The sequence below is a fragment of the Rhinolophus hipposideros genome (genome assembly GCF_964194185.1).
Source record: "Rhinolophus hipposideros genome assembly, chromosome: 18".
In the NCBI taxonomy this organism is placed as follows: Eukaryota; Metazoa; Chordata; class Mammalia; order Chiroptera; family Rhinolophidae; genus Rhinolophus; species Rhinolophus hipposideros.
The window spans coordinates 57,646,049-57,671,610 of NC_138064.1; the positions used below are offsets into that span (position 1 = coordinate 57,646,049).

A 25,562-nucleotide genomic window follows, 5' to 3' on the forward strand; every position below is an offset into this window, starting at 1 on the left:
ATTTAACAAGACAAGTGTGCATACAAGGTGATTTCTTTATTTTGGTGTTTGTTCAAAACCAGGCCTTATATATGAAAAAATTTAAAACTCTTCTTTAATGAGATCCAACAGGCAATATCAGTCTTAAATTAAAATAATTTTTCCAATGTTAAATCTTTACATTTATAGTGGAATCTTCAGTGTTAGATGTCTTGCCAATTAACACTAATTGAAATTTTTACCCTTCTTTGTGTTTTGATAAAGAGTCACAGCCTTTCTTTAACCTGCTTATTTCTTAAAATTACTTAATTCATACTTTTAAAATAAGAAACAAATACAAATGAACATATTACCATATAGAATAGATTGGGAAGACCTGAGGTTTTATACCACTAACATTAATTATTTCTTTGAATGTATGGCTCTTATTTCCTTTTACGAAAGCAAAATATTCTTCAAACTTAAAATTTAATTTATCACATATTATTACATTTCTTCTTGATCTTTTTGAGCATTTGAAGATAATTAACTTTCTATTATTCTTTCTAGATAACAATTGAGGCTGATACTTTCACAGTGATTATAACTTCTTGAATTAAAATTGCTTTTCCTTGAGTTAAAATTGATATTGAACATGTGATTTACGTTTGTCTCACATCTGTTTTGTAAATAAAATATTAGCAGATTCAAGTTCATTGTTCTTGCTAAATAATAGTACTGCATAGGTATTTGGTCCTTTCTATACAAATATGTGATTTCACAATTGAAGACTTTTTGCTATTGTGCTGGTCTGTATTGTCTAATTCAACTCTGTCACACACTGGTTCATAAGATTTGGACATTTCTGCATTTGCAAATATTGTAACATATTCATACAGGTAGATAAAAACTTGATATAATATTCATAATGCTGACAACCTGTGTAATGTCTGGACAGTAATAGGAGTAATCATCTTATTCTTAATGAATATTTTTACTGGTTGGAGAATTCTGTGTTGACAGTTAGTTTCTTTTAGCACTTTGAAGCTGTCATTCCTTTGTCTTTCTGTTTCAATTGAGAAGACACCTATCAGTCTAATTGTTACCTTCAGTGATCTTGCTCTTTGAAGATGTGATTTTTCTCTTCTTTTTGAAGTTTCACAGTGATAACTGTGTGCCGTGCCCTTTTTGGATTCAGAGGGCTTTTTGAAAAAATTTTTTAAATTAATTTCAGGTGCACAAGACAAAGTAAAACTTAAGACGTTTATCTTTTATATCCCTCACACTGTGTGAACCCTCCTCCCCCATCCACTATCCTTCTGACATCGCACAGAGCTGTTACATTTCCACTGCCTCTATTCCTAAGGTTGTACTCTGCTTCTTGTAACCATATATATATATATATAATTTTAGTTAACATTCATTATTGTTCAGCTTCTTCTTCAGGTGTACGGTACAGTGATCAGGCATCTACGTTATCCCCGAGGTGGTCTCACTAATGAGACAAGTGTCCATCGGATACCCTACAAAATCTTTACAACATTATTGATTACATTCCCCAAATTAATTTTCAAAACCACATGGCTAATTTGTGGTTAATGACTGTTTTCAAATCCCCTCACTTTCCCCCTTATCCGCACCTCCCCTCCCATCTAGCAACCCTCAGTTTTCCCTCTATGTCTCCAAAACAGTTTCTGATTAGTTCATTCACATATTCTTTTCTTTAGATTCCACATATAAATGAGATCATATGGTATTTATCTTTCTCTGTCTGACTTATTTCACTTAACATAATGTTCTCTAGGTCCATCCATGTTGTTGCAAATGGTAAGATTTCTTTCTTCTTTATGGTTGCGTAATACTCCATTGTATAAATGTACCACATTTTCTTAATCCAGTCATCTACCAATGGGCATTTCGGTTGTTTCCATGTCTTGGCTATTGTGCATAGTGCTGCAATAAACATAGGCGTGCATAAAGTTTTTTCAATTAGAGTTTTGGATTTATTCGGATAGGCGTGCATAAAGTTTTTTCAATTAGAGTTTTGGATTTATTCGGATAGATACCTAGGACTGGAATTACTGCATCATAAGGTAGTTCCATTTTCAGATTTTTGAGATACCTCCATACAGTTTTCCATAGGGGCTGCACCAATCTGCAATCCCACCAACAGTGCACAAGCGTTCTCTTTTATCCATATCCGCGCCAACACTTGTTGTTTGTTGATTTATTGATGATAGTCATTTTAACTGGGGTGAGGTGGTATCTCATTGTGGTTTTCATTTGCATTTCTCTAATGATTAGTGAGTTTGAGCATTTTTTCATATATCTCTATGTCCTTTTTAGAAAAATGTCTCTTCATGTCCTCTGCCCATTTTTTAATTGTGTTGTTTGTTTCTTTGGAGTTGAGTTGAATCAGTTTTTTGTAAATTTGTGATATTAACCCCTTATCAGATATATCATTGGCAAATATCTTTTCCCATTCAGTAGGGTCCCTTTTTGTTTTACTGATGGTTTCCTTTGCTGTGAGAAAACTTTTTAGTTTGATGTAATCCCACATGTTTACTTTTTTCTCTTACTTCCCTTGCATGAGGGGATATATCAGTAAAACTCTTACTCTGGGTAATGTCTGTGAAGTTCTTCCTATTTTCTTCTAGGAATTTTATGGTTTCAGATCTTACATTTAAGTCTTTAAGACATTTTGAATTTATTTTTGTATATAATGTAAGGAGGTGGTCCAGCTTCATTGTTTTGCATGTGTCTGTCCAGGTTTCCCAGCACCATTTATTGAATAAACTGTCTTTATCCCACCGTACATTCTTCCTTCCATTGTTGTAGATTAAATGGCCATATAGGCATGGATTTATTTCTGGACTCTCTATTCTGTTCCATTCATCTATGTGTCTGTTTTTATGCCAGTACCATGCTGTTTTGATTACTGTAGCCTTGTAGTATAATTTGATGTCAGGTATCGTTATACCTCCCACTTTGTTCTTATTTCTCAAGAGTGCTGAGGCTATCCGTGGTCTTTTATGGTCCCATATAAATATTAGGATTATATGTTCTATTACTGTGAAAAGCGTCGCTGGTAGTTTTATAGGAATTATGTTGAATATCTATATTGCCTTAGGCGTATGGACATTTTAGCTATATTAATTCTTCCTATCCATTGAACATGGTATGTGTTTCCATCTATTTGTATCTTCTTTCATTTCTTTCTTCAGTGTCTTATAGTTTCTGAGTACTGATCTTTTACTTCTTTGGTTAAATTTATTCCCAGATATTTTATAGTCTTTTAATTTCTCCTTCTGATGTTTTATTATTGGTGTATACAACAAATGCAACTGATTTCTGAATATTAATTTTGTATCCTGCTACTGTACTAAATTCATCTATCAGTTCTAATAGTTTCTTGGTGGAGTCTTTAGGGTTCTCTATATATAGTATCATGTCATCTGCATATAATGATAATTTTTCTTCGTCCTTACTGATTTGGATGCCTTTTATTTCTTTTTCTTGTCTGATTGCTGTGGCTAGAACTTCCAGCACTATGTTGAATAGAAGTGGAGAAAGTGGGCAACCTTGCCTTGTTCCTGTTCTTAGGGGGAATGATTTTAGCTTTTCCCCATTGAGTATGATGTTAGCTGTGGGTTTATCATCTGTGACCTTTATTATGTTGAGATATGATCCCTGTATTCCCACTTTCTTAAGGGTTTTTTTTTTTATCATAAATGGCTGCTGGATTTTATCAAATGCTTTTTCTGCATCTATTGATATGATCATGTGATTTTTATTTTTCATTTTGTTAATGTGGTGTATCACATTAATTGATTTGCGGATGTTGAACTACGCTTGCATACCAGGGATGAATCCCACTTGATTATGGTGTATGATCTTTTTAATGTATTGCTGAATTCTGTTCACTAATATTTAGTTGAGGATTTTTGCATCTATGTTCATTAGCGATATCGGCCTGTAGTTTTCTTCTTTTGTGGTGTCCTTGTCAGATTTTGAGATCAGGGTGATAGCGGCTTCGTAAAAAGTGTTTGGGAGTCTTCCCTCCTTCTGGATTTTTTGGAAAAGCTTGAGGAGAATAGGTGATAATTCTTTTTTGAACGTTTTGTAAAATTCACCTGTAAAGCCATCTGGTGCAGGGCTTTTGTTTGTTGGGAGATTGATTACTGATTCAATTTCCCTGATGGTAATCTAATCAGTCTATTCAGGTATTGTGTTTCTCTTGAGTTAGCCTCAGAAGGTTGTACACCTCTAGAAAATTGTCCATTTCTTCCAGATTATCAAATTTGTTGGCATATACTTGTTCATAGTAGTTTCTTAAAATTTTTTGTATTTCGGCAATGTCTATTGTCACGTCTCTTTCATTTCTGATTTCATTAATTTGGCCCTCTCTCTTTTTTTTAATGAGTCTGGCTAAAGGTTCGTTGATTTTGTTTATCTTCTCAAAGAATCAACTCTTGGATTCATTGATCTTATGTATTTTTTTTCTGGTTTCTATTTCATTTATTTCTGCTCTGATCTTTATTATCTCCTTCCTTGTAGTCTTTGGGATTATTTTGCTGTTCTTTTTCCAGATTCCGTAAGTGTGAAGATAACCTGTTGATTAGTGATTTTTCTTGTTTCTTTAGGTAGGCCTGCAATGTTATGAATTTCCCTCTTAGGACTGCTTTCACGGCATCCCATAGATTTTGGGTCATCATGTTTTCATTTTCGTTTGTCTCAAGATATCTTTTGATTTCTTTCTTGATCTCCTGGTTGACCCATTCATTATTTAGTAACGTCATTTAGCCTTCATGAATTGGTGTGTCTTCCAGTTTTTTTCCTGTAGTTTGTTTCTAATTTCATAGCACTGTGGTCAGAGAAGACAATTGGTATGATTTGAATTTTCTTAAATTTATCAAGACTTGTTTTGTGGCCTAACATATGATCTATCTTGGAAAATGTTCCATGTGCGCTTGAGAAGAATGTGTATTCTGCAGCTTTGGGGTGAAATGCTCTGAAAATATCCATTAAAACCAAGTGGTCCAATGTGTCATTTAAGGCTGTTGTTTTCATATTGATTTTCTGTCTGGAAGAACTGTCCCTTGTTGTCAGAGGTGTGTTGAAGTCCCCTAGTATGATAGTGTAACTGTTGATCTCTGTCTTTATGTCAGTCAATATCTGTTTTATATATTTAGGTGCTCCTATGTTGGGTTCATAGACGTTTATTAGGGTTATGTCCTCTTGTCAGATCGATCTCTTTATTATTATTAGTGTCCATCTTTGTCTTTTAATATGTTCTTCATTTTAAAGTCTATTTTGTCAGATATAAGTATTGCAACTCCAGCTTTTTTTCTCATTTCTATTTGCATGAAATATCTTCCTCCCCCCCTTCACTTTCAGCCTGTGTGTGTCTTTTGATCTGAGGTGGGTCTCTTGTATACAGCATGTACAAGGGTCTTGCTTTCTCATCCACTCAGCCACCCTATGTCTCTTAATTGGAGCATTTAATCTGTTTACATTTAAAGTGATTATTGATAGGTACATAGTTTTTGCCATTTTTAAATTTGTAGTATATTGTTTTCACCTTTCTTCTATTTACAGAAGTCCTTTTAGTATTTCTTGCAATGCTGGCTTGGTTGTAATAAATTCCTTCAGTTGGTTCTTTTCTGGGAAGCTCTTTATCTCTCCATCAACTTTCAATGATAGCCTTGCTGGATAAAGCATCTAAGTTGTAGGCCTTTGTTTTCCATCACTTTGAGTATCTCCTGCCACCCCCGCCTGGCCTTCAATGTTTTTGTAGAAAAAGTCATTCGATAGTCTCATGGGAGTTCCCTTGTATGTAACCCTCTGTCTTTCTTTTGCTGCTTTTTGGATTCTCTCTTTGTCTTTAACCGTTTCCATTTTAACTATAATGGGTCTTGGTGTGGGCCTGTTTGGGTTTATCCTGGTTGGAACTCTCTGCACTTCCTGGGCTTGTATGTTGGTTTCCTTCATCAAGTTAGGGAAGTTTTCGGACATTATTACCTCAAATATGTTCTCAATCCCTTGCTTCCTCTCTTCACTTTCTGGTATTCCTATGTTGTGCATGTTGTTGCGCTTGATGTTATCCCAGAGGTCTCTTAAACCATCTTCATTGTTTTTTATTCCTTTTTCTTTCTGTTGTTCTGTTTGGGTGATGTCTGCTAACTTGTCTTCTAAGTCGCTGATTCGATCTTCTGCTTCATTTAACCTGCTGTTAATTCCTTCAAGTGAGTTCTTTATTTCAGGAATTGTGTTCTTTATTTCTAACTGGTTGTTCATTATGATTTGTATATCCTTCTTTATGTCATCTCTAAGCTCCTTAAACATTCTTATCATCAATGTTCTGAACTCTGTCTCTGATAGGTTGGTTACCTCTGTTTCATTTGGTTCCATTTCTGGAGGTTTCTTCTGTTCTTTTATTTGGGATATGTTTCTTTGTTTCCCCATTCTGGCTGACTCTCTGTGTTTTCTTTGATGTATTATATTGATCCCCTAGAGTTCTTAATTCTTGCTGGGTTATCTTATGTAATATGTGTCCTTTATGTTTGACTTGCACTACTTGTTCTTCTCCTCTGTATGGGCTCTAAAGGTGACTCTTGTGTTGTGTATATTGTCCTGTTTGAGAAGATCTTTAATTGCTTTTCGCTTATGAGTAGTTGGGGTTAACTCCTAAGCTGACGAGTTGTGAGACTTGGCTCTCCCCACCGCAGGCTGTTGTGCTGTGTGAGGGTTGACCATTTAAATGTGGTTTGGCCTCTATGGGCTCTTGTGCCTGTAGAGAATTCCCTCTGGGTGTGTCACTTGTAGGTCAATCCTGGTAGTACTCTCGATTGGTCTGGAGTTGGCCTCTGGGTGTGTTGAATCTTGTGCCTCTTAAGCTGGGCCCTGGTAGGGCAATTTCAGAACAAAGTAAATCACCAAGCACAACAACAACAAAGAAAAAATCAAATACATTCACATATAAAAACAACCGACAAGCCACACTCAACACAGGTAAAGATATCAAAGATATAAATACAAAACAAAACAAAAACAAACAATCAAAAACAACAAAACAACAACAACAACAACAACAAAACTTAATCTTGGCTTAAGCCCACCAAGTAATCTCCAGGTTGTCTTCTGCTGTACCAGAGTCCCCTGTGTATGTTGCAGGCAGAGCTGGTTACCTGGTTCCCCGAGTGACTTTGGGACTGCAGATTTAGATGCGTGGGGCTGAGGGGTCTGGATGGTAGCTTCTGCAAAGTCAGTGAAGTTTCTGTCTCTGTCTGCACATATGCGCACTGAGAGTAGCACCCCCAGCCCTTTGTCCAGTTCTCCTGAGTCTTAGGGCACTTCCTCTATTTGTGTGTGTGTGGAGGGTGGGAGACTTCTGAAATGCTGAAAGCTGGGAGCTGCATCTGCCACTTACTGCTGATCCCTGGGTGTGCCTCCGCAGTTGTAATTGCCCTGCTCTAGGCATGCCAGAAAGAGTGGCGGCTGGGGATGGAGGCGTCTTCTCTCTCCCATCCCAACATGTCACACTCTTCCTCCAGGCCAGAAAAGGTGGTGGCTGGGGGTGGAGGAGTCTCTTCTCTCCTAGCCCAGCAAAAATCACACTCTTCCCAGCCTCTTCCCTGGGTCAGAGCTGCCTGCCAGTCTTCCCAGAGCCTGAGCACTAAAGCTCCTCTGTAATCTGACAATACTCCTCAGTTCAGGGCCCAGTTTAAATCTCTGGAAGGGGGGTTGGATTGGGAGAGTGGGGGGAGGGGCCCAGGTATGGAGTTTGTATCCTTTGTCCAACCTAGGGCCCAATTGGCTGCTCCCTCGGCGGAAGAGATCCCTGTGGCATGCAGGGAAAGAGCCCACCCCCTGGTTTTTGTGTTCTCTGTTCTGTCCTGGAATCCCCAGCATCTCTGCAGCTGTGGATGCCAGTGTCGTTTCCACCGCTGCAGATGCCAGTTGCGTTTCCACAGCTGCAGATGCGGGCAGCGTCCCCACTGCACTCCTTTCCCTCTTCCCCTGCTCGCCCAATTTGCCCACCTTCAAGTAATCCTTGCACGATTCTCTTAGCTGTTCTGCATGATGAGCAGAGAGTCCTTTTATGGGTTATAGATGTCCTGTTTGTGATAAGATCCGGAAGAGAACTCAAAAAGTGCGCCTCGCTATCACCATTCCTATGACGTGCTCAGAGGGCTTTTTGAATGTATATCGCGAAGATGGATGATGTCTTTCATAATTTATGAAAAATGTTTAACTTCAGCACCACTGTCTCTCTCCTCTCCTTTGGAGTCCCATATGTTTCTGACTTCTCTTTTATATTTCTGTTCTTTTTCTCTTCATGCCTCATTCTGGATTTTTTTTTTAAGTACATGATCCAGTTACCCAAATTTTCTCCTGTGTTTTGTTTAATCTGCTTCAAACCCATCCACTGAGTACACTATTTTCAAACTGTCATTTTTCAAATCCAGAATTTCTGTTTCATTCTTTTTTATAAACTTCATTTTTTGCTGATATTTTTAATCTTGTCTTTTATTTCCTTGAATGTTTTAAGTATATATTCAATAAAGTTTTTAAGTATGTATTCAGTGTCTGATAACTCCAATATCTCAAAACCCTATGGGTATGCACATAATGCCTGCTCTTACTATTGGTATTTTTTTACATTTCCTTGTCAACTTTAATTGAGAATTCGATATTACAAATGAGAACTTATAGAAATAATTTGAGACTTAGAATGATGTTATTTTCCTCCTGAGAGGATTTGCCTTTCCTTCTGGTCTATGTCTATCACTCAGAATAACCTCAATTGAATTTCAAGACTTGAAATGATTTGAAGGTCTGGGGCTGTTATATTTCTCAGCTACATATCTGTTCTGCTCTACAGGGTTACAACTAGAATCATGAAGAATTTACCAGAGTCCTCCTCTTTGACAGAACCTGCAGTCTTAATTTTTATCCCTTTTCAAGTCTGTCAAAATTTCTTTTCACCTTCCCAGCCTCTCAGTTGCATTTTTTGGAATCAACACAGTCTCTTCTTCAATTTTTTGGAAGAGTTTGAGCAGGATTGGTATTAGATCCTCTTTGAAGGTTTGGTCGAATTCACTAGTGAAGCCATCTGGTCCCAGACTTTTGCTTTTGGGAAGGTTTTGGATGACTGATTCTATTTGGTTAGTGGTGATTGGTCTGTTTAGATTTTCCAGGTCTTCATGATTCAGCCTTGGAAGGTGTCATGCGTGGCATCCTGCGGGGTCTCTGCTCCCGCTCCCCACATAAGAACGCAGGACACGGTGAGGCCAAAAAGGAACACCCACGGAGCCATAGGTAGGGAAGTCAAACCAATATATTCTCGCTGGCGGCTGGTCTGGAGATACAAGAAGCGGGATCTACATAATTTGCAACCCGCCATCCTAATAGCAGTCTGCGCTTGCCAGCCACCATCTTCTTGCTAGCCCCCATTCTTTCTGCTAGCATAGCCACAGCCGTTATATTAGTGGCCAATGACTTATGGGTTACAGCGGACGGCCAACTAGCCGCAGCTGCTGGCCATCTGATCACAGTTGATGGCCATTTACTACCCGAGCCAGCACCTTTCTATGTGAGACCGAGAGCCTGGAAACTGCTTCTTGGGGCTTTGTCCCCACAGAAGGCTATATGTTTTTAAGAACTTGTCTATTTCTTCTAAGTTATTGAATTGGTGGCATATAGTCCTTCATAGTATTCTTGGATGATCCTTTGTATTTCTGTGGTGTCCGTGATAACTTCTCCTTTTTCATTTCTGATTTTGTGAATTAGTGTCTTCTCCTTTTTTATCTTAGTGAGTCTCACTAAGGGTTTGTCAATTTTGTTAATCTTTTCAAAGAACTTGCTCTTTGTCACATTAATTTTTTCTATTGTCTTTTTGTTCTCTATTTCATTTAGTTCTGCTCTGATTTTTGTTATTTCCTTTCTTCTGCAGACCTTGGGTTTCATTTGTTCCTCTTTTTCTAGTTCTTTAAGTTGTAATGTGAGGTTATTTATTTGGGATTTTTCTTGTTTCTTGAGATAGGCCTGTAATGATATAAATTTCTCTCCTAAAACTGCTTTCACTGCATCCCAAAAATTTTGGTAAGATGTATTTTCATTGTCATTTGTTTCTATGTATCTTTTGATCTCTTCTCTAATTTCTTTTTTGACCTGGTCGTTCTTTTAAAGTATGTTGTTTAGTCTCCATGTATTTATGTTTTTTCCTGCTTTTTTTTTTTTTTGCAGTTGATATCCAATTTCAAAGCCTTGTGATCAGAGAATATGCTTGGTATGATTTCAATCTTAAATTTGCTGAGGCTGATTTTATGTCCCAATATATGGTCTATCCTTGAGAATGTTCCACATACACTGTTGGTGGGAATGCAAACTGGTGCCGCTGCTATGGAAGGCAGTGTGGAGTTTTCTCAAAAAATTAGGAATAGCATTACCATATGAGCCCGCAATCCCTCTCCTGGGTATCTACCCAAAAAATAAGAAAACATTTATCTGTTGCAGAAAAACGGCAGAGATCGAGAAACTCAAGCGACACGCAGAGATCAGGGAGAACACAGCTTTAGTTTGCTCGCCCGCTCAGCGGGATCGGTCCCAAAAAGACTGAGCACTTACAGGGTTTGAGCACTTTGTTTTATAGAGTTAGACTTCTGTGTTTGGGAGAATTTGCATCATTGCTATTGCGGCGCTAAGGGATTGGTTAAAGCTTGCCGGGGTTCCGGGGAGGTCTGTCCCTAATAGCTGTGCTCGCAGGAAAACTGCTCCAATATCAGAGGAGGGAGGGGGATGGGAAAGCCTCTAATGGCTGTGCTCACAGGGAAAAACTGCTCCTACATATCCATAAAGACACGTGTGTGCTCCATTGTTCATTGCAACTTTATTTACGATGACCAAGACATGGAAACAACCAAAATGTCCTTCGATAGATGAATGGATAAAGAATTTGTGGTATATACACACAATGAAGTACTATTCGGAGGTAAGAAAAGATGAAATAGGACCATTTGTTACAACATGGATGGATCTTGAGATTATAATGCTAAGCAAAATAAGTCAGAGGGAAAAAGTCAAGAACCATATGATTTCACTGATATGTGGTATATAAACCAAAAACAACAAAAGAACAAGGCAAACAAATGAGAAACAAAAAATCATAGACACAGACAATAGTTTAGTGGTTACCAAAGGGTAAGTGGGGAGGCCAGTGGGAGATGTGGGTAAGGGGGATCAAATATTTGTTGATGGAAGGATAACTGACTCTGGGTGGTGAACACACAATGGGATTTACAGATGATGTAATACAGAATTGTACACCTGAAATCTATGTAATTTTACTAACAATTCTCACCCCAATAAACTTTAAAAAAAGAAAAAATTTGACTTTGAGGTAAACAACAGATTTTTTTTTTTTAGTATAAGTCTGTCCTTTGCAAAATTGGTACATACTTATATTAAAAACTTATTTCCTAGTTATCCAAACTTTAAATTCAATTGGGTGTCCTATATTTTATCTGGCAACCCCTACTTCAGACAGATTTATCTCCATGTTTTTCCAGTTTTTCTAGATGATCTCTGAATAATTACCTAGTACATCATTACTAGAAGTGTGTGTTTGCTTTTGCTAGCTGGTCAACAATTGAGTTGCTAACATGTTTTAAAAAGGCAAATCACCAAATGAAAAGTTGATGTTTTTGCTTAAATCCTAGCTGCCATGAACTACATGTGTGACCTTATGTAAGTGCCCTTACATCTTGCTCTTATTTATTTTAGGTGTAAAATAAGAATGATAGAAGTCATTTGTTAGACCTTTTTATATGCCAAGCATTGTGCTAAGCACTTAAAAAAGGATTAATTATAATTACCTGTACTTCACAGGGATTTTGTAAGCATCAAATTAGAAAATAGTACAAATGACCTGGGGCATATAATTGCTAATTAACTATTAAGACCCGTTTGTCATAAGTTTTAAATTTAATTTCCATTACATATGTACTATGTACATGTATACTAGGCTTCACACATTGTTCCATTTGCTCTTTTCAACAACTGCACATGAAACAATATATACAAAGTTGGCAATGGTATCAACATTCTACATTAAGACTAAGGCTCACAGAGTCTATGCAACTTACTGTTTTAATGAGAGTGAGTCAATAATTAAAATCACGTTTATTTGATTTCATATTCCTTTTTTTTATTTAGATCATCTTGCCTTCCTAAAATTGTGTAATTACATGCACAATTACTATGAATAAACAATAAAACGTGTAGCAGAAATGCCTAATATTCAGAATTTGAGATCTTTTTAAAATTATTATTTTAACTAGAAAAGCAGAGAAAGATAGAGTTATTGTAGGTCTCCTTAGATGAAGTTTCTGAAATAACAACCGACAATTTTTAATCTACATCTACTTGAATCCATTCCAATATCATGTAATCTTGGGTCATAGAAAATGTGTGTTTTCTATGAAGAATTGGGACCCACTGGGATACTGAACCTGCTCCTGGGTCATTAAGAATGTAGTAGAGTCAATCAACTGAAGCTAATAGTTTATTAGTCATTTTTTCAACAGGTATTTACGGAGGATCCCTACATTACATGACACTGGATATGTAGAGATAAATAATGACTAGTCTCCTTCTCCTGTGAAAACTTACTGTGGTGTTAATTAAACAGATTAATTTAATGTAACTGTCACCAAAGTCAGAGCAAAGTAGCATGGAATTTTGTGAGATAAAGTGATTTTGAAAAATTTATACAACAAATCATTTATATATTATATTGTTGCATGTGTTTTAATATTTATGGCTGAGTTTCCTTCACATCCTTAAATAATAAGAAATTTTAGATAATTTAATATCTGTTTCAAGTTTGAATAGAAAATCATTTAAATTACAGGAGGTATTTAGATTAAATAAAAAAGATTCATTAATAATTAAATATTAGAACAGAGTATTATAACACTTGCTTAAGAAAAAAAGAACACTTTGGAGCAATTTCTCAGAAGATTACCATGCTTTGAAGATTTCCATAAAATATTGGCTCAAAATATACACTAATCTGCTCACCTAATAATAGAATTCAATACGATATCTAAAATTTTTTTCCACATAACTGAGCTTGAGGTGAGGACCCTACTGATCTTGCAGGCACCTACTGGCAGAGTACCTCACGTTCTGAATGACACTGCTCAGTGTGGTTACATAGTTGCAGGGCTCACTGATCTTTCCATGATCCCAAACCTACAAGATACCTGCCTCTCAGGCTGAAATAGTAGTGGATCTGGGTGTGTAGATTAATGTGGGGACAACTGTGAGGTGCCTTGGAGAATATGGAACTAGTTTATATGTTTGTACATCAAGAGCTTAAAAGGCAATCAATAGACATACAAAATCACTGTAGAGAAAGAACGTAGGAAGGAAACTGAAAGTATTAACATATCTAAAGTAAGAACACATCCTCTAAAAGTTGAGCACCCAGGCATCCTCCAGGTGGTGGGAAATCTTAACAATTACAGTTCAATGGATAAAAAAAAGTAAATACAATAGCTAATTAAAATCTGAGGAAAAATGTCATTAGTAATCAAATAAAAATGCGATACTATTTTAAGCTGATATTTAATTGATAATGGTCAATGTTAGCAAGGGTTCTATGAGATGGTCAAAGGTACATTTTCTGGTGGAAGTGTAAAGTTATTTTTGGAAAGCAATTTGGCCACAGGATGGGAGAATCCTTAACATATTCATATCTTCTAAGAAAAAATATTGAAATATTCATATCTTCTATGCCAAGAAATGTTTTCATATCAGTTAGGCTTAAGTTTAGCTATATATAACAGAAATTCCAAAATAACAATGGCAAAAGACATAACTGTGATATGTAAGGGAGGCTACAAAACATAGCAATTTAGCTGGAAATTCCACCCAAAATAAAATTGAGATTCTGTCCTTAAAGTGGAAAGGCGTCAATGAAAATCCATCCAGCCTAACAGAAAGCTTATAAGAGTTAATTTGAGCTAAACTGACGAGAATTGCCGGGAAGCAAAGTCTCAACAGATTGAGAAAATGCTTCAGAAAATGGCAATTTTGCAAATATTTTATACATTTGAATTAAAGGAGAAAGGTTATACGAAATCCATTGGTTGTAGATTAAGGGGGAAGAAAACAAAGCGGGGAAATTTCTGGGATTGGATAAAAAGCAAAATGGAAAGACACACACTTCTTTTGCTTTGGTGGGTACGGGACAGGTAATAGCATTTTCCAGCACATACAGATGGTATTTGAGGAACAAGATAACAATGAGGGATTTCGCAAATTTCCTGCTCTGGTGTGGTATAGCCAAACTGATGACAATTGTAGTGTGTTGTGCCCCCTAGCGGGCTGGGAAGAGGATTATTCTTACATTACAAGGGTATGTTATTTTAACTGCAAAAAGACTACAGGTAGGCTCACTTAAGGTAAAGGTTGACCTTTGTCAAGGAAGCCACAGGCCAAGGATGTGACTTCCTGTCATGGCCTACCTTAGTTAGGTATTTTTAGGTTCATGCCATCCTATGTGGTTATTTTCAGTCTTCTGAGCTTGTCAGGTTTAACATGTGGCCGCTTTTCCATCCACAAAAGAAAAATGGGTGTTGAATAGAAAACTGGAAATTTTTACTCTAATCATAGGGAACAAATTTGGACTTTAAAATAATTTTCAAAAAGTCATTCATTTATTGTGAAAAGCTCAAATTTCCTAAAATAGGGGACTATTTACAAATTATAAATCACTTGATGACTTCATAGAACAAGAAATGTTCCATCCTCACTATTTTATTTGTTAAAGTGATCTGTGATCAGTGAGCATTAATATTACTAGGGCAAGACGTTTTACGAGCAAAAAAATTATGACTCACTGAAGGTTCAGATGATGGTTAGCATTTTTAGCAATCAAGTATGTACATTTTTTAAAGATATAATGCTATTGCACACTTAATAGACTACAGTATAGTGCAAACATAACTTTTATATGCACTGGAAAACAAAAATTATTTGTGTGACTCTCCTTATGGTGACTTTCACTTTATTGAGGTGGTCTGGAACCAAACCGGCAATATATCTGAAGTATGCTTATACTCTCAAGTGTGCAAAAAACACTCAGAAGATTATTTTACTTTGTCTTCATTGTCCATAGTTTGTGTGGTAAGCATATTTTAAATACATGCTAAAGAACTTGTAGACATTATTTTTTAAAACATTATAATTGAAGACAAATTCTCAGATTCGACAAACAGAATTTTAAATTGGAGATCCCTAATGTTCTACCAAAGAATATTAATATAGCCTGACAAAATTTTCAAATTCAAAGAAAAAGTCCTATAAACAGTGATTTAGGGAAAGCAGTTCATCTTCAAATGAATTAAACTCAACTTGGCCACAGAGCAAAACGCCAGACAGTAATAGATTCACAGCATTATCATCTAGTAATCATCGTCATCATCATCACTAACATTTACTGAGCACCGAATTGAACTCTAAGTACTTTTATTTAATTATTCAACATCTTATGAGGTAGGTATTATTATTGGTCTTATTTTACTCAGAAGGACCAGGAGGTATAGGGAGGTTGACTTGCTCCTTGTCTTACAGATTTTCAATAATGGAGTTGAAATTTAAACCCAAGTAGCATGATCACCCAAAGCCATATCTTTACTGCTTACATCTATAGAACTTTGAAGAAAAACAAATTGTGATGCAGAGAGATTATTGATGTGTACCAGAGTTTAGAAAATACACCTCACATACATGTATTTCAATACCTTCTCAAAGTCTTCCTCCAAATTACCAAGCCATTAATCACAATGAATTATACAACAGGAAATTACAGAACAAGCAGACTAGTGGTAGGCATCAAACTACTAAAATCGTAGAATTAAAGGTTTAAAAACAATAACATCTAATAGAGAAATCTAATGGATTTAACTTGGGTACAAAAATGCTAAGGTCAAAATAATTTTTGACACAGTTTTGGAAAGAAGTCAGACTTGTCGTTGAAGCCATTTGTTGGCTATCACTGTCAGGTGGGGCCTGCGTGGCTTATGGGAGGAATTATGTTGCCGTTGCTGAGGGTGTCCTCTCCGACTCTGGCTATCTCTTCCTGGGTTATACCTTACTTCTCAGCCCATTTTAATTTTGTCTTCCAGCTGAAACTAAGATCTGCTTCAAATACTACCACGGAGTGAGCGGAGCCCTGCGAGCGACCACCCCTAGTGTCACAGTTAAAAACTCAGCAGCCCCCGTAAGTCTCATTCTTTCCTCTTTGGCGAGACCTAACTCTGATGCTTGTTTACTTTTCCATTTGTTCTTATGTTTGTGTGTGTGTGTGTATGTGTGTGTACACGCACATATGAAGACGTATTAATAGATTATGAATAGGTAGACAGACAGACAGACAGATCCATATCTCAAAATAATAAAGAGGGGTGAGATCCAAAGGCAACCATATTACAATGCATGCCACTTTTTGATAGAGAAATGTTGAGCTTCAGTAGACAGCCAGATGTTTCTAATAGACTCAGGTTTAATAGCAGTGAATAATAAATCTTTCTTTGAGACAGTGTTAAATTTTTTCATTTTCAATATGTACATTTTCATGTTTTAACTTTTTTAGGCTTATAAATAAATCACTGATTTTAGTCATAGAATTATAAAATGCTATGCCTAGAAAAGACTAGAATCTCTGATCCTTTTTTCTTTTTTCAGAAAGTGCATAATTTATTACATTTCTGGGTTCATAATAAATGATGCTTTTTTTCTTTATATAACATAAGGGAACTGTGCTCAAAGAGCTTAAGTAATGTACCTGAGGTCACATAGTTAGCTAGTTGCAGATCAGGGTTTTAAATCATGTCTTTTATTATAGTACATTTTACTTTAGTTCTCAATACATCTGATCAGGCTAGCTGAAATCTACTTACAAATAGCACTCTTATCCTTTTCACATAAATTTAAAATTACTGAATGGGCGAGACCAAATAAAAACCAATGAGAACTTTGTCATGTTAGTGTAAGTAAAATAAAAACAACAACGTGTTTTTTCCTATGGGGGGAGGGGGAAGCACTTTAAATTGAATATGAGTGATTCAGAAAGTACTTTGGCTCTAAAAGATACTATTTTGCTGTTTCATAAATCAGTCCTCCCTTGCGCTGAAGGTACGCAAGTTGAGACCTTGGTGACAGCAGTGAGATAAGCAGGCTTCAGGGCCAGAAGACAGTCTGCCTCCATTCTGAGAGGTAGAGCAGAACTGGACACTGACTGGGGTGGGAGGTGGGGGGTCAGGGCTTACTCTGAGAGACATGCAGCAGGAGGGGCAAGGAGAAGCAAGCGGGGGCAGGGGGGGGACCATGTGCACTTTTGACGGCTGTGCCAATTTCTGTACACTAGCCATGTAGGTTAGAACATGAAGTCTGTCATTTTACTGGCTGGGACAGGAATTTAAGTGTGGGAATATGCCAGGCCCATTTGTATGGGCCATCCTCAAAACGGAGTTCCTGGAAAATCCAAAGACGTCCCGATACATGATGTAGGCAGTTGTGAAGGGGAGGGTCAACTAAAGCAGAGCAGCAAGGCTGAAGCTTCAACTGAATTAAACCAGAGGTGAGCTGGACAGGCAAGAAGGCCCGGAACACACAGCAGACAGAGAAGAAAGGATGCTGAAAGTGGAGTCAAGCTGACTTAGGAAAAGTTTTCCAGATGCAGGCTTGGCGGGCTTGTTCCATGGTAGCAATTCGTGTGATAAGGGGCTGTTGATGCCAGGAACAAGGGCTTATGTCTGAGAAGAGGAAACATCATACAATGTGCTTCAATCATATTATTTGACAGGAAGGTTCAGGAGATTACATTGACTCTGTGTCAGCCCTCACCCTACCCCATCTTTGTTAGTCTATGTACTTAAAATTCAGACATCCTGAAATACTTTGACAGGTTGCTGTTCTGATTATCATCTCCATGATGATTTTCTCACATCAGTCAGGAGACACTTGAGTTGATGCTTTAATGCACATTCCATTTTTGTTTCTCTTCTTAATCCTCATGCATGTGAGAGCCCATGTGATGCCAGGGGCAGAGAGAGAGAGTAATAATCATCCCATTTTCTCATTGGAGATGAGCACTTGGAGTCCTGTAGCAGAAGGGAACATGCATTTTCTTTCAAGACAGTATTTTAATGGGCAGTTGGGTTTTATAATAGTTAAACTATTAGTGACCCTTATTGTTCTAAACCATGGTGCACTTTTCACAGGAGTTTCACTTGCATTATTCTAGTTGATTCACAGCCCATTTGTGAGATGGGCAAGAAGTATCATTTTGGTTAGGTGATCACTTGGCAATATGGCAATGAAGCCAAATCAAACCTAGCTTATGCTTTTTGCAGCTCACTTCAGTTCTTGGTATAATCTAGTAACCTTCTGGGTTAAATAAACCTATGCAGCTTGGTCTGGGACTTAAGCACGCTGTTTCTAAGGGGAAATGCTATTCAAGTGTCCCAAAATTAATTTTTGAATAAATTTGAATATCTGTTTTTAAATTGAGGATTGCTGGTACTACAATTATCACTTATGAAGAGTTGGATTTCTGTGGTCATTATATTATGTCCCAAAAGTCATTGAGCTAGTTTGTGACAATATATTAAAACAAATTCTTTAAAAGGAGGGACAGATATCAAATGCTCCTTTAGTATAACCAGTACTTTAATGCTTTGAGCATAGCAGGCTATCAATATGTATTAGTTCTTTTCCTCATTCTGCCTTCCTTATCCTTTGTCTTTGTCCTACTGACATCTGTTGAGGTCACTGTTATAAAAAGAGGTTGTAATGTATCCTTATTTTCCAGGGCTCTCATTTATTTATTAATCTTGATTGTATATCAGAAACTATGGTGGGTAAGGGTTATGGAGATAAAAGAAATATAAGCCCTGTCATTGAGAACTCATACTTATTCTATTATAAATGATAACACTCTCTGAAATGTCTGGTCCTCTAGTGTGAAAACCCATTTTCTGGTGTGTTCGGAAAGCAGTGAGGAGATACCTGCAGCAGCTGACAGGGCTTTGAGAGGAGGTGGCATGTAGACCGAGTAAGGCAGCATGAATAGGACTTTGCCAGACCTGGGAGGGAAGTAAGACAACTGTCAGAAATGACAGCGTGTGCAAGGACATCGGGGTATGAAATGCTACAAGATCTAAATTATGTCAGGTCTAAAGAATATATGACTTAATATTCTCCATCTGGCATCTGCACTTTGGTTATTCATAGATGTTATATCTTACTGAGAGCACTTAGCACGTTTTATATTTTTATTCTATTTTCTGTAGAAAATAATTTTCAAAAATAAGCTCTCCCTCTCAGTATTTTTGCCCATGCTACCTTCCTCTTGTGCATTACAGTCTCTCTTAGTAAGCCCCATGATAATATTTACCTCTCCCCAGTTATACATCTGAGGACAAAAATCTGTGCATACCTAAAATTTGCTAAAAGACAGAGTAGGTACAATTTCCTTAGCTCACCGCACTATCCACTGTGAACTTAAAAGCTTTTTCGATCAGGTCTCATCTTCAACAATAGGTTTTCCCATCTGTCCTTCCCTCTTTGTGGGACTGAGCAGGCATCTTCTCATAGGAAGGGCATCTTCTAGACCCACTGAGAACTCCTCCTCTGACTGCTGGCTTCTTCTACAGTGTGGGAGGTCAGATACTCTGTAGCTGCTCTCAGTCTCTGTTCAAAGTCCTGAGCACACCACGCCGTATGCCTATTTTCCAAGACTTTCCCTGGGTAGCATTCACTTGGTAGTGCAGTGGCCCATGTGTTTCTCTCATTCCCAGCTGTACTGAGGTTTGGGGACTGTCACCTTTGGATATTAAACATTAGTAGCTATTGGAGGACTAACTCCAGAGGCTCATGAGACAAGGCCCAAGGAGTTGGGGAAAAGCTACCGGAGTGAGGAGCAGGCAAAGGATATTATGTTCCTACCTTCTCTGGGGCCTAGTGTTGAGGGGACCCCAGATTTAGAGACCTAACCACGTGTAGTCCAAGAATATATTTCTTGCTCAGTCTTCATCAACATTAAAATTTGTCTAAATTCCTTCAGGATTTTGTTATTCTGACTTGTTCTTATCCTTACTTCACATTGCTATTGTCTGTTTATCTACATAGCTATCTGTCTATCTATGTACATATTCTATACTTCCAGCTTTTTCAATGAGAAATTGGAAGTGAACATATCAGGTTATGCTCCTTCTTCCACCACTTTAATCCAGTATCTCTGCAACCAAGCTTTTTATAATAATTGAACAGCATAAAGTTCTTTGCCAAAATTTGAAATACCATTCCATAAGTTCATGTTCCCAGATTCATTTCTCAAACGCCTAAGCAGAGATAGAATTCTCCAAAAAAAAAAAAAAGGAAGGAAGGAAGGAAAGAAAGAAAAAGAAGAAAAGCAACCCAATAAGACAATTCTTGGGAATGCAAGCTAAATTCATACTTAAGGTAGAATCAGGTCAATATTTTCCATACAAATCTGATGATGTTTTGTTCTATTTTTTTTTAATGTCATTAGGATTTTGATGGGGATTGCATTAAATCTGTGTATTGCTTTGGGTAATATGGCCTTTTTAACTATGTTGATTCTTACAATCCATGAACATGGAATGTCTCTCCATTTCTCTGTGTCTTCTTCAATTTGTTTTAAAAGTATCTTACAGTTTTCAGTGTATAGGTCCTTCACATCTTTTGTTAAGTGTATTCCTAGGTATTTTGTTCTTTTTGCTGTAATTTCAAAATGAATTGAGTTTTCATTTCTTTTTCTGAAATTTCATTGTTAATATATAGGAATGCAACAGATTTTTTTGTACATTGATTTTGTAGCCAGCAACTTTACTGTATTGTTTTATTGCTTCTAATAGCTTTTGGTGGTGCTTTTAAGGTTTTCTATATAAAGAATTATGTCATCTGTAAAAAGTGAAAATTTAACTTCTTTCCTAATTCAGATGCCTTTTATTTCTCTCTCTTGCCTGATTGCTCTGGCGAGGACTTCTAATACTATATTGGATAACAGTGGTGATAGGGGACAACCCTGTGTTATTCTTGAATGTAGAGTAAAAGTCTTTAGATTTACACCATTTGCAACAAGATGGATGGAGCTTGAAATTATTATGCTAAGCAAAATAAGTCAGAAGAAAATGTCGAGACCCATATGGCTTCACTCATATGTAGGATATAAAACTGAAAGCAACAAAGGAATAAGACAAAGAAACAAAAACTCATAGATGCAGACAACAGTTTAGTGGTTACCAGAGATAAGGGGGGAGGGGAAGGTGGTAGAAGAGGATAAACGGAGTCAAATATATGGTGATGGAAGGAGAACTGATTCTAGGTGGTGCACACACAATGCATTATATAAATGCTGTATTGTAGAAATGTACACTTGCAAACTGTATAATTTCACTAACCAATGTCACCACAATAAATATAAGATTTTTTAAAAACTTTTTTTAAAAGATGGTGGTATTGGAGACTTCAGCCTCTGTCTTCCCACAAAGAGCAACAATTACACTGTCATCCATGAATAAAAACAGCTCTGGGAGGGCTGTGGAGTCCACTTGAAAACTTCACCAGCACAGTGGAACAACAACAACAACAACAAGGAGAATAATCACATAAAAAGAATAGGAAGACAGATGCTTTTTTCCTGCATCGCTCCATTCCTCAAGCCAGCACTCCTCACTGCCAAGAGTGAACTCCTCAGCTGTAAAGAATCCTCCCCAGGAAAGGAAGAGTGGAGAAAGCAAACAGTTTGCCCAGTCTTTCAGTTCATGAAGTTCCCATTTTGATTTCACCCTACCCAGCCCTACAAAGCTGAAAGGTATAGAGAGGTCTAGGAACAAGGAAGAAAGTCACGTTCTACAAATAGCTGCCACATAGGAGGAGTGGCCATGGGTCACAGTGACCTGTTCTACAAACAAACACGGCAGCTTTTGCCTCTGAAGAAAGAAGCAACAGCTAGCACAGCTGCCACAGAACAACTGTAGATTTTACCAGCTTTTGTCTCACAAGTATTCATGGTTGCTGATGCCAACTGCCTGAATTTCTCCCAGTTATACTCCCCACCCTCTCTGAAACCTTGAAACCACACCAACAGCCAGTCCAGGCCTTTGTGGCTGCACAAGTGAAAGGTCAGCTTTGACCCCTATAGTTAAACCCCACTGCCATGCACAGCTAGCTCTTCCAGCTATGTACATGCATACTGCTGGTCTACCCCTATCACTAGTCTGCACTGTGAGAAAAAGCCCAGGGGGAGACTGTGAAGCCATAAAAGAGCATGCCTAACAGCTCCTTGTGGTCCTCCCCCACAGCTGCTTGTGGTCCCAAATCAGGCACTGTCTTCGGTCACTGGCATGCACCACTGCACTCACCTGAAACTAGCCCCTTTAGCTGTGCACCAGCGTGCCCCCAGCCCAATCCTCATCTCTGGTCTCCACTGCCATGTACCCATGGCAAGACATAGTAGCCATGGTAATACTTGCTGAGAGACAGGCCATCTGCAGTTGGGCCCAGCCCTTGCTGCCTGCCCTGGCCCTCACCGTTACATGTGTGTCTGCAGCTGGCATTTGCCACTATACATGCACCTGCAGGTGGACCCCACAGTTGGGTGTGTGCATACTACCAGCTCTAGTGACCAACAGTGCCTATCCTAGTCCCCGCTGCTGAATCTGAAGGTGCTGCTGAGGACCCCAACAGCCAGCACAGCCACAGTGGACCCCCCACAGTCATCACATATAGCCCCAAAGTTGTCAATGCTGTGGACCCCAGTGGTCTAAGTCAAAGAGACAACATGCCTCCCCTGAACCCAGGGTTGCCACAAACCCCCTCGCTTGGCATCCCGAAAATCCAGAAATTCTCCCACCTATAGCTGAAAGTTTTCTCTTACCAAAATCAGTCTATAAAGTCTGGAAGAGATGATTCCTTTGTAAAATGCAGGGACACCTATATGAAGCTATAGGGATCATGAAGAATCAGGGAAACAACTTCACCAAAGGAACGCAGTAAACCTCCAAACTTCCCCAAAGAAATGGAGGTCCAAGAATAACCTGACAAAAAGTTCAAAATAATTGCTATAAAGATATTCAGAGAGCAACAAGAGAACATGAATAAGCAACTCAATAATATCAGGAAAAAAATACAAGAACAAAACAAGAAGTTCAGCACAATATAGAAAACAAAACAAAAAGAACGAAACAGAAATTTTGGAATGAAAAATGCAATGATAAAACAAAAGAATTCAATAGAGAAAAGACTTGACCAAGCAAAAGAAAGACTAAGTGAGCCTGAAGACAGATAATTAAAATTATCCATCAGAAGAGCAGAAAGAAAAACAGAATGAAAAAGAGTGATGAAACCTTACATGATCTATGGGATACAATCAAAATAACAAATTTATGAATTATTAAAGCTTCAGAAGGAGAAGAGGGGAAAAAGAGGGCAGAAAACTTATTTAAAGACACAATGGCTGAGAACTTCAAAAATCTGAGAAGTGATTTGTATCTCCAAACTCATGAAGCTCATAGCTTACCAAACAAATCAACTAAAGGAATCCTGTCTAAGACAAATTATAATAAACCTAATAAAAATTAAAGACAAGAAGAATTTTAAGTGTAACGAGAAAAAACAAACAAACAAAAAACCCTATAAAAGGAAACTCCAATAAGGCTATCAGCAGTTTTCTCAGCAGAAACGTTACCTCATCAGCCAAGAGTGTAGGATGATATATTCAAAATGCTGAAAGATGAAAACTGTCAACCAAGAACACTTTACCTTGGAAAGCTGTTCAGAAATGAAAGCAAGATCGACTTTCTCAGACAAACAAAAGCTGAAGAAATTCATCAACACAACACCTGCCTTACAAATAATGCTGAAAGTTCTTCAAGTTGAATTGAAAAGAGGGGAGTGACGTCATCAAAATGACAACATGAGGTGAGCCTTTGGAAATCTCGTGTGGAATTTACAACAAATTGAACAACTATAACTCCACAAAGAACTCCCTGCACAGCAGACAGGTATTATCAAGAGGCTCACTACTGAATTCACCTGAAGGTGGGCAAATGGCATGAGCAGGGGAAGAGGGAAGGGAGAAGTGTGGAGCCGCTCGGGCGCAGGAGGCAGACCTAGCTCAGTGCTCTAAGCTCGCTGCATCCCGGAACCATCGCAGTTGCAGGAGAGGGAAGAACTTGGACTGCTAGGGCTCCATTTATGGCCCACAGAGCTGAGGGGACAGCATATAACACTGCTGAACCCAACGATCACAGCACAAACCTTGGAGCAAAGATTGAGGGAAAAAGGCTGAAAACAGTGGTTTAAGCCTTCACTGCCACAGAGAATGGAAGCCTTGGGCACTGAGATTAGCTGCCCTCTCCCTACCCTCCCAGAGCTGCCCCCACCTGCCAAGTGCTAGAAGTGGAACATTAGCAGTGTTAACACAAAACAACAGAATATTTGAAGTTCTGAGAACTGTGGTCTGCAGTCGCAGATTTGCAGCCCAACAGGTTCTGGCAAAGAGGAGGGAACTGTGGAAGTAGGACTGGCTATGGTGGTGGTCGCCACCATTGCTCTGGGCCACCTCTCACAACTCACCCCAACCCTGTCCCCACCTATCTGAGCACATCCCTGCAGGAGTAAACAGAACGCTGAAATACACGGGCTCTGAATCTGGTGCAGGAAGAGCTTTGGAACTTCAAAAGCTCTACACATTCCCAGAGGGACACGGTGCCCTATGACCCAGGTGAACTGTTAATAGAGGAGAAGCCTGCCTTCCAGGTAATGTTTCCATTGTGTGAGAAGCTGGAATAGTGCAGAGAAAACATAACACTACAGTGTGAGAGAAGAAAAAAAGGCTGCAGTTGGAGAGAAAATAAAACATTCTACCAAGACGTACTGGAAAAACGAAACAGACATCTCTTCCTATCAACCTGTTCCAGAACTCACTCCTGCAGATGTATAGGAAGATAAATAATAAATCACTAATTGCCGTGAATAACCAAGGCAATAAGACAGCTCAGAAAGAAAGTGAAAAGTCTCCAGAAAATGAACTTATAGACATGGAAATATGTGACTGAAACAAAAGAGAATTCAAGATTGCAGGTCTGAAAAACCACAGCGAGACGCAAGAAAACACAGAAAGGCAGTTTAATGAACTCGGAAACACAATTAAAGAACAACATGAACATTTACAAAAGAGATTGAAATTTAAAAAAAGAACCAAATAAAATTTCTGGAGATTAAGAACTCAATAGAAGAAATGAAAAATGAAATAGCCAGCTTAGGTAGTAGAGTTGACCAGATGGAGGAAAAAATCAGTGACATCGAAGATAGAAACCGGAAACGGCATGGATTGAGGAAGAGAGAGTCATGAGACTTAATAGAAATGAAAGAACTCTACAAGAACTTTCTGATTCCATCAGAAAGACCAATATAAGACCAGAGGAGAAGAAAGAGAGAAGGGAACGGAGAGTATATTCAAACAAATAGTCCATGAGAACTCCCCAAACTTGTGGAAAGAACTT

The 25,562-nt window shown here is 38.0% G+C and overlaps 1 protein-coding gene across 6 annotated transcripts in view; it reads left to right on the top strand.

Annotated features, from left to right (window-relative positions):
- The window catches only part of HECW1 (HECT, C2 and WW domain containing E3 ubiquitin protein ligase 1), a 601,837-nt gene that overhangs the window by 354,239 nt on the left and 222,036 nt on the right, over positions 1 to 25,562 (top strand). For all 6 annotated transcript variants that reach the window (XM_081079639.1, XM_081079636.1, XM_081079638.1 and 3 more), the window contains one exon: positions 16,155 to 16,249. In XM_081079639.1, the coding sequence (XP_080935765.1) occupies positions 16,155 to 16,249 (95 nt within the window). The remainder of the gene's footprint in view (positions 1 to 16,154; positions 16,250 to 25,562) is intronic.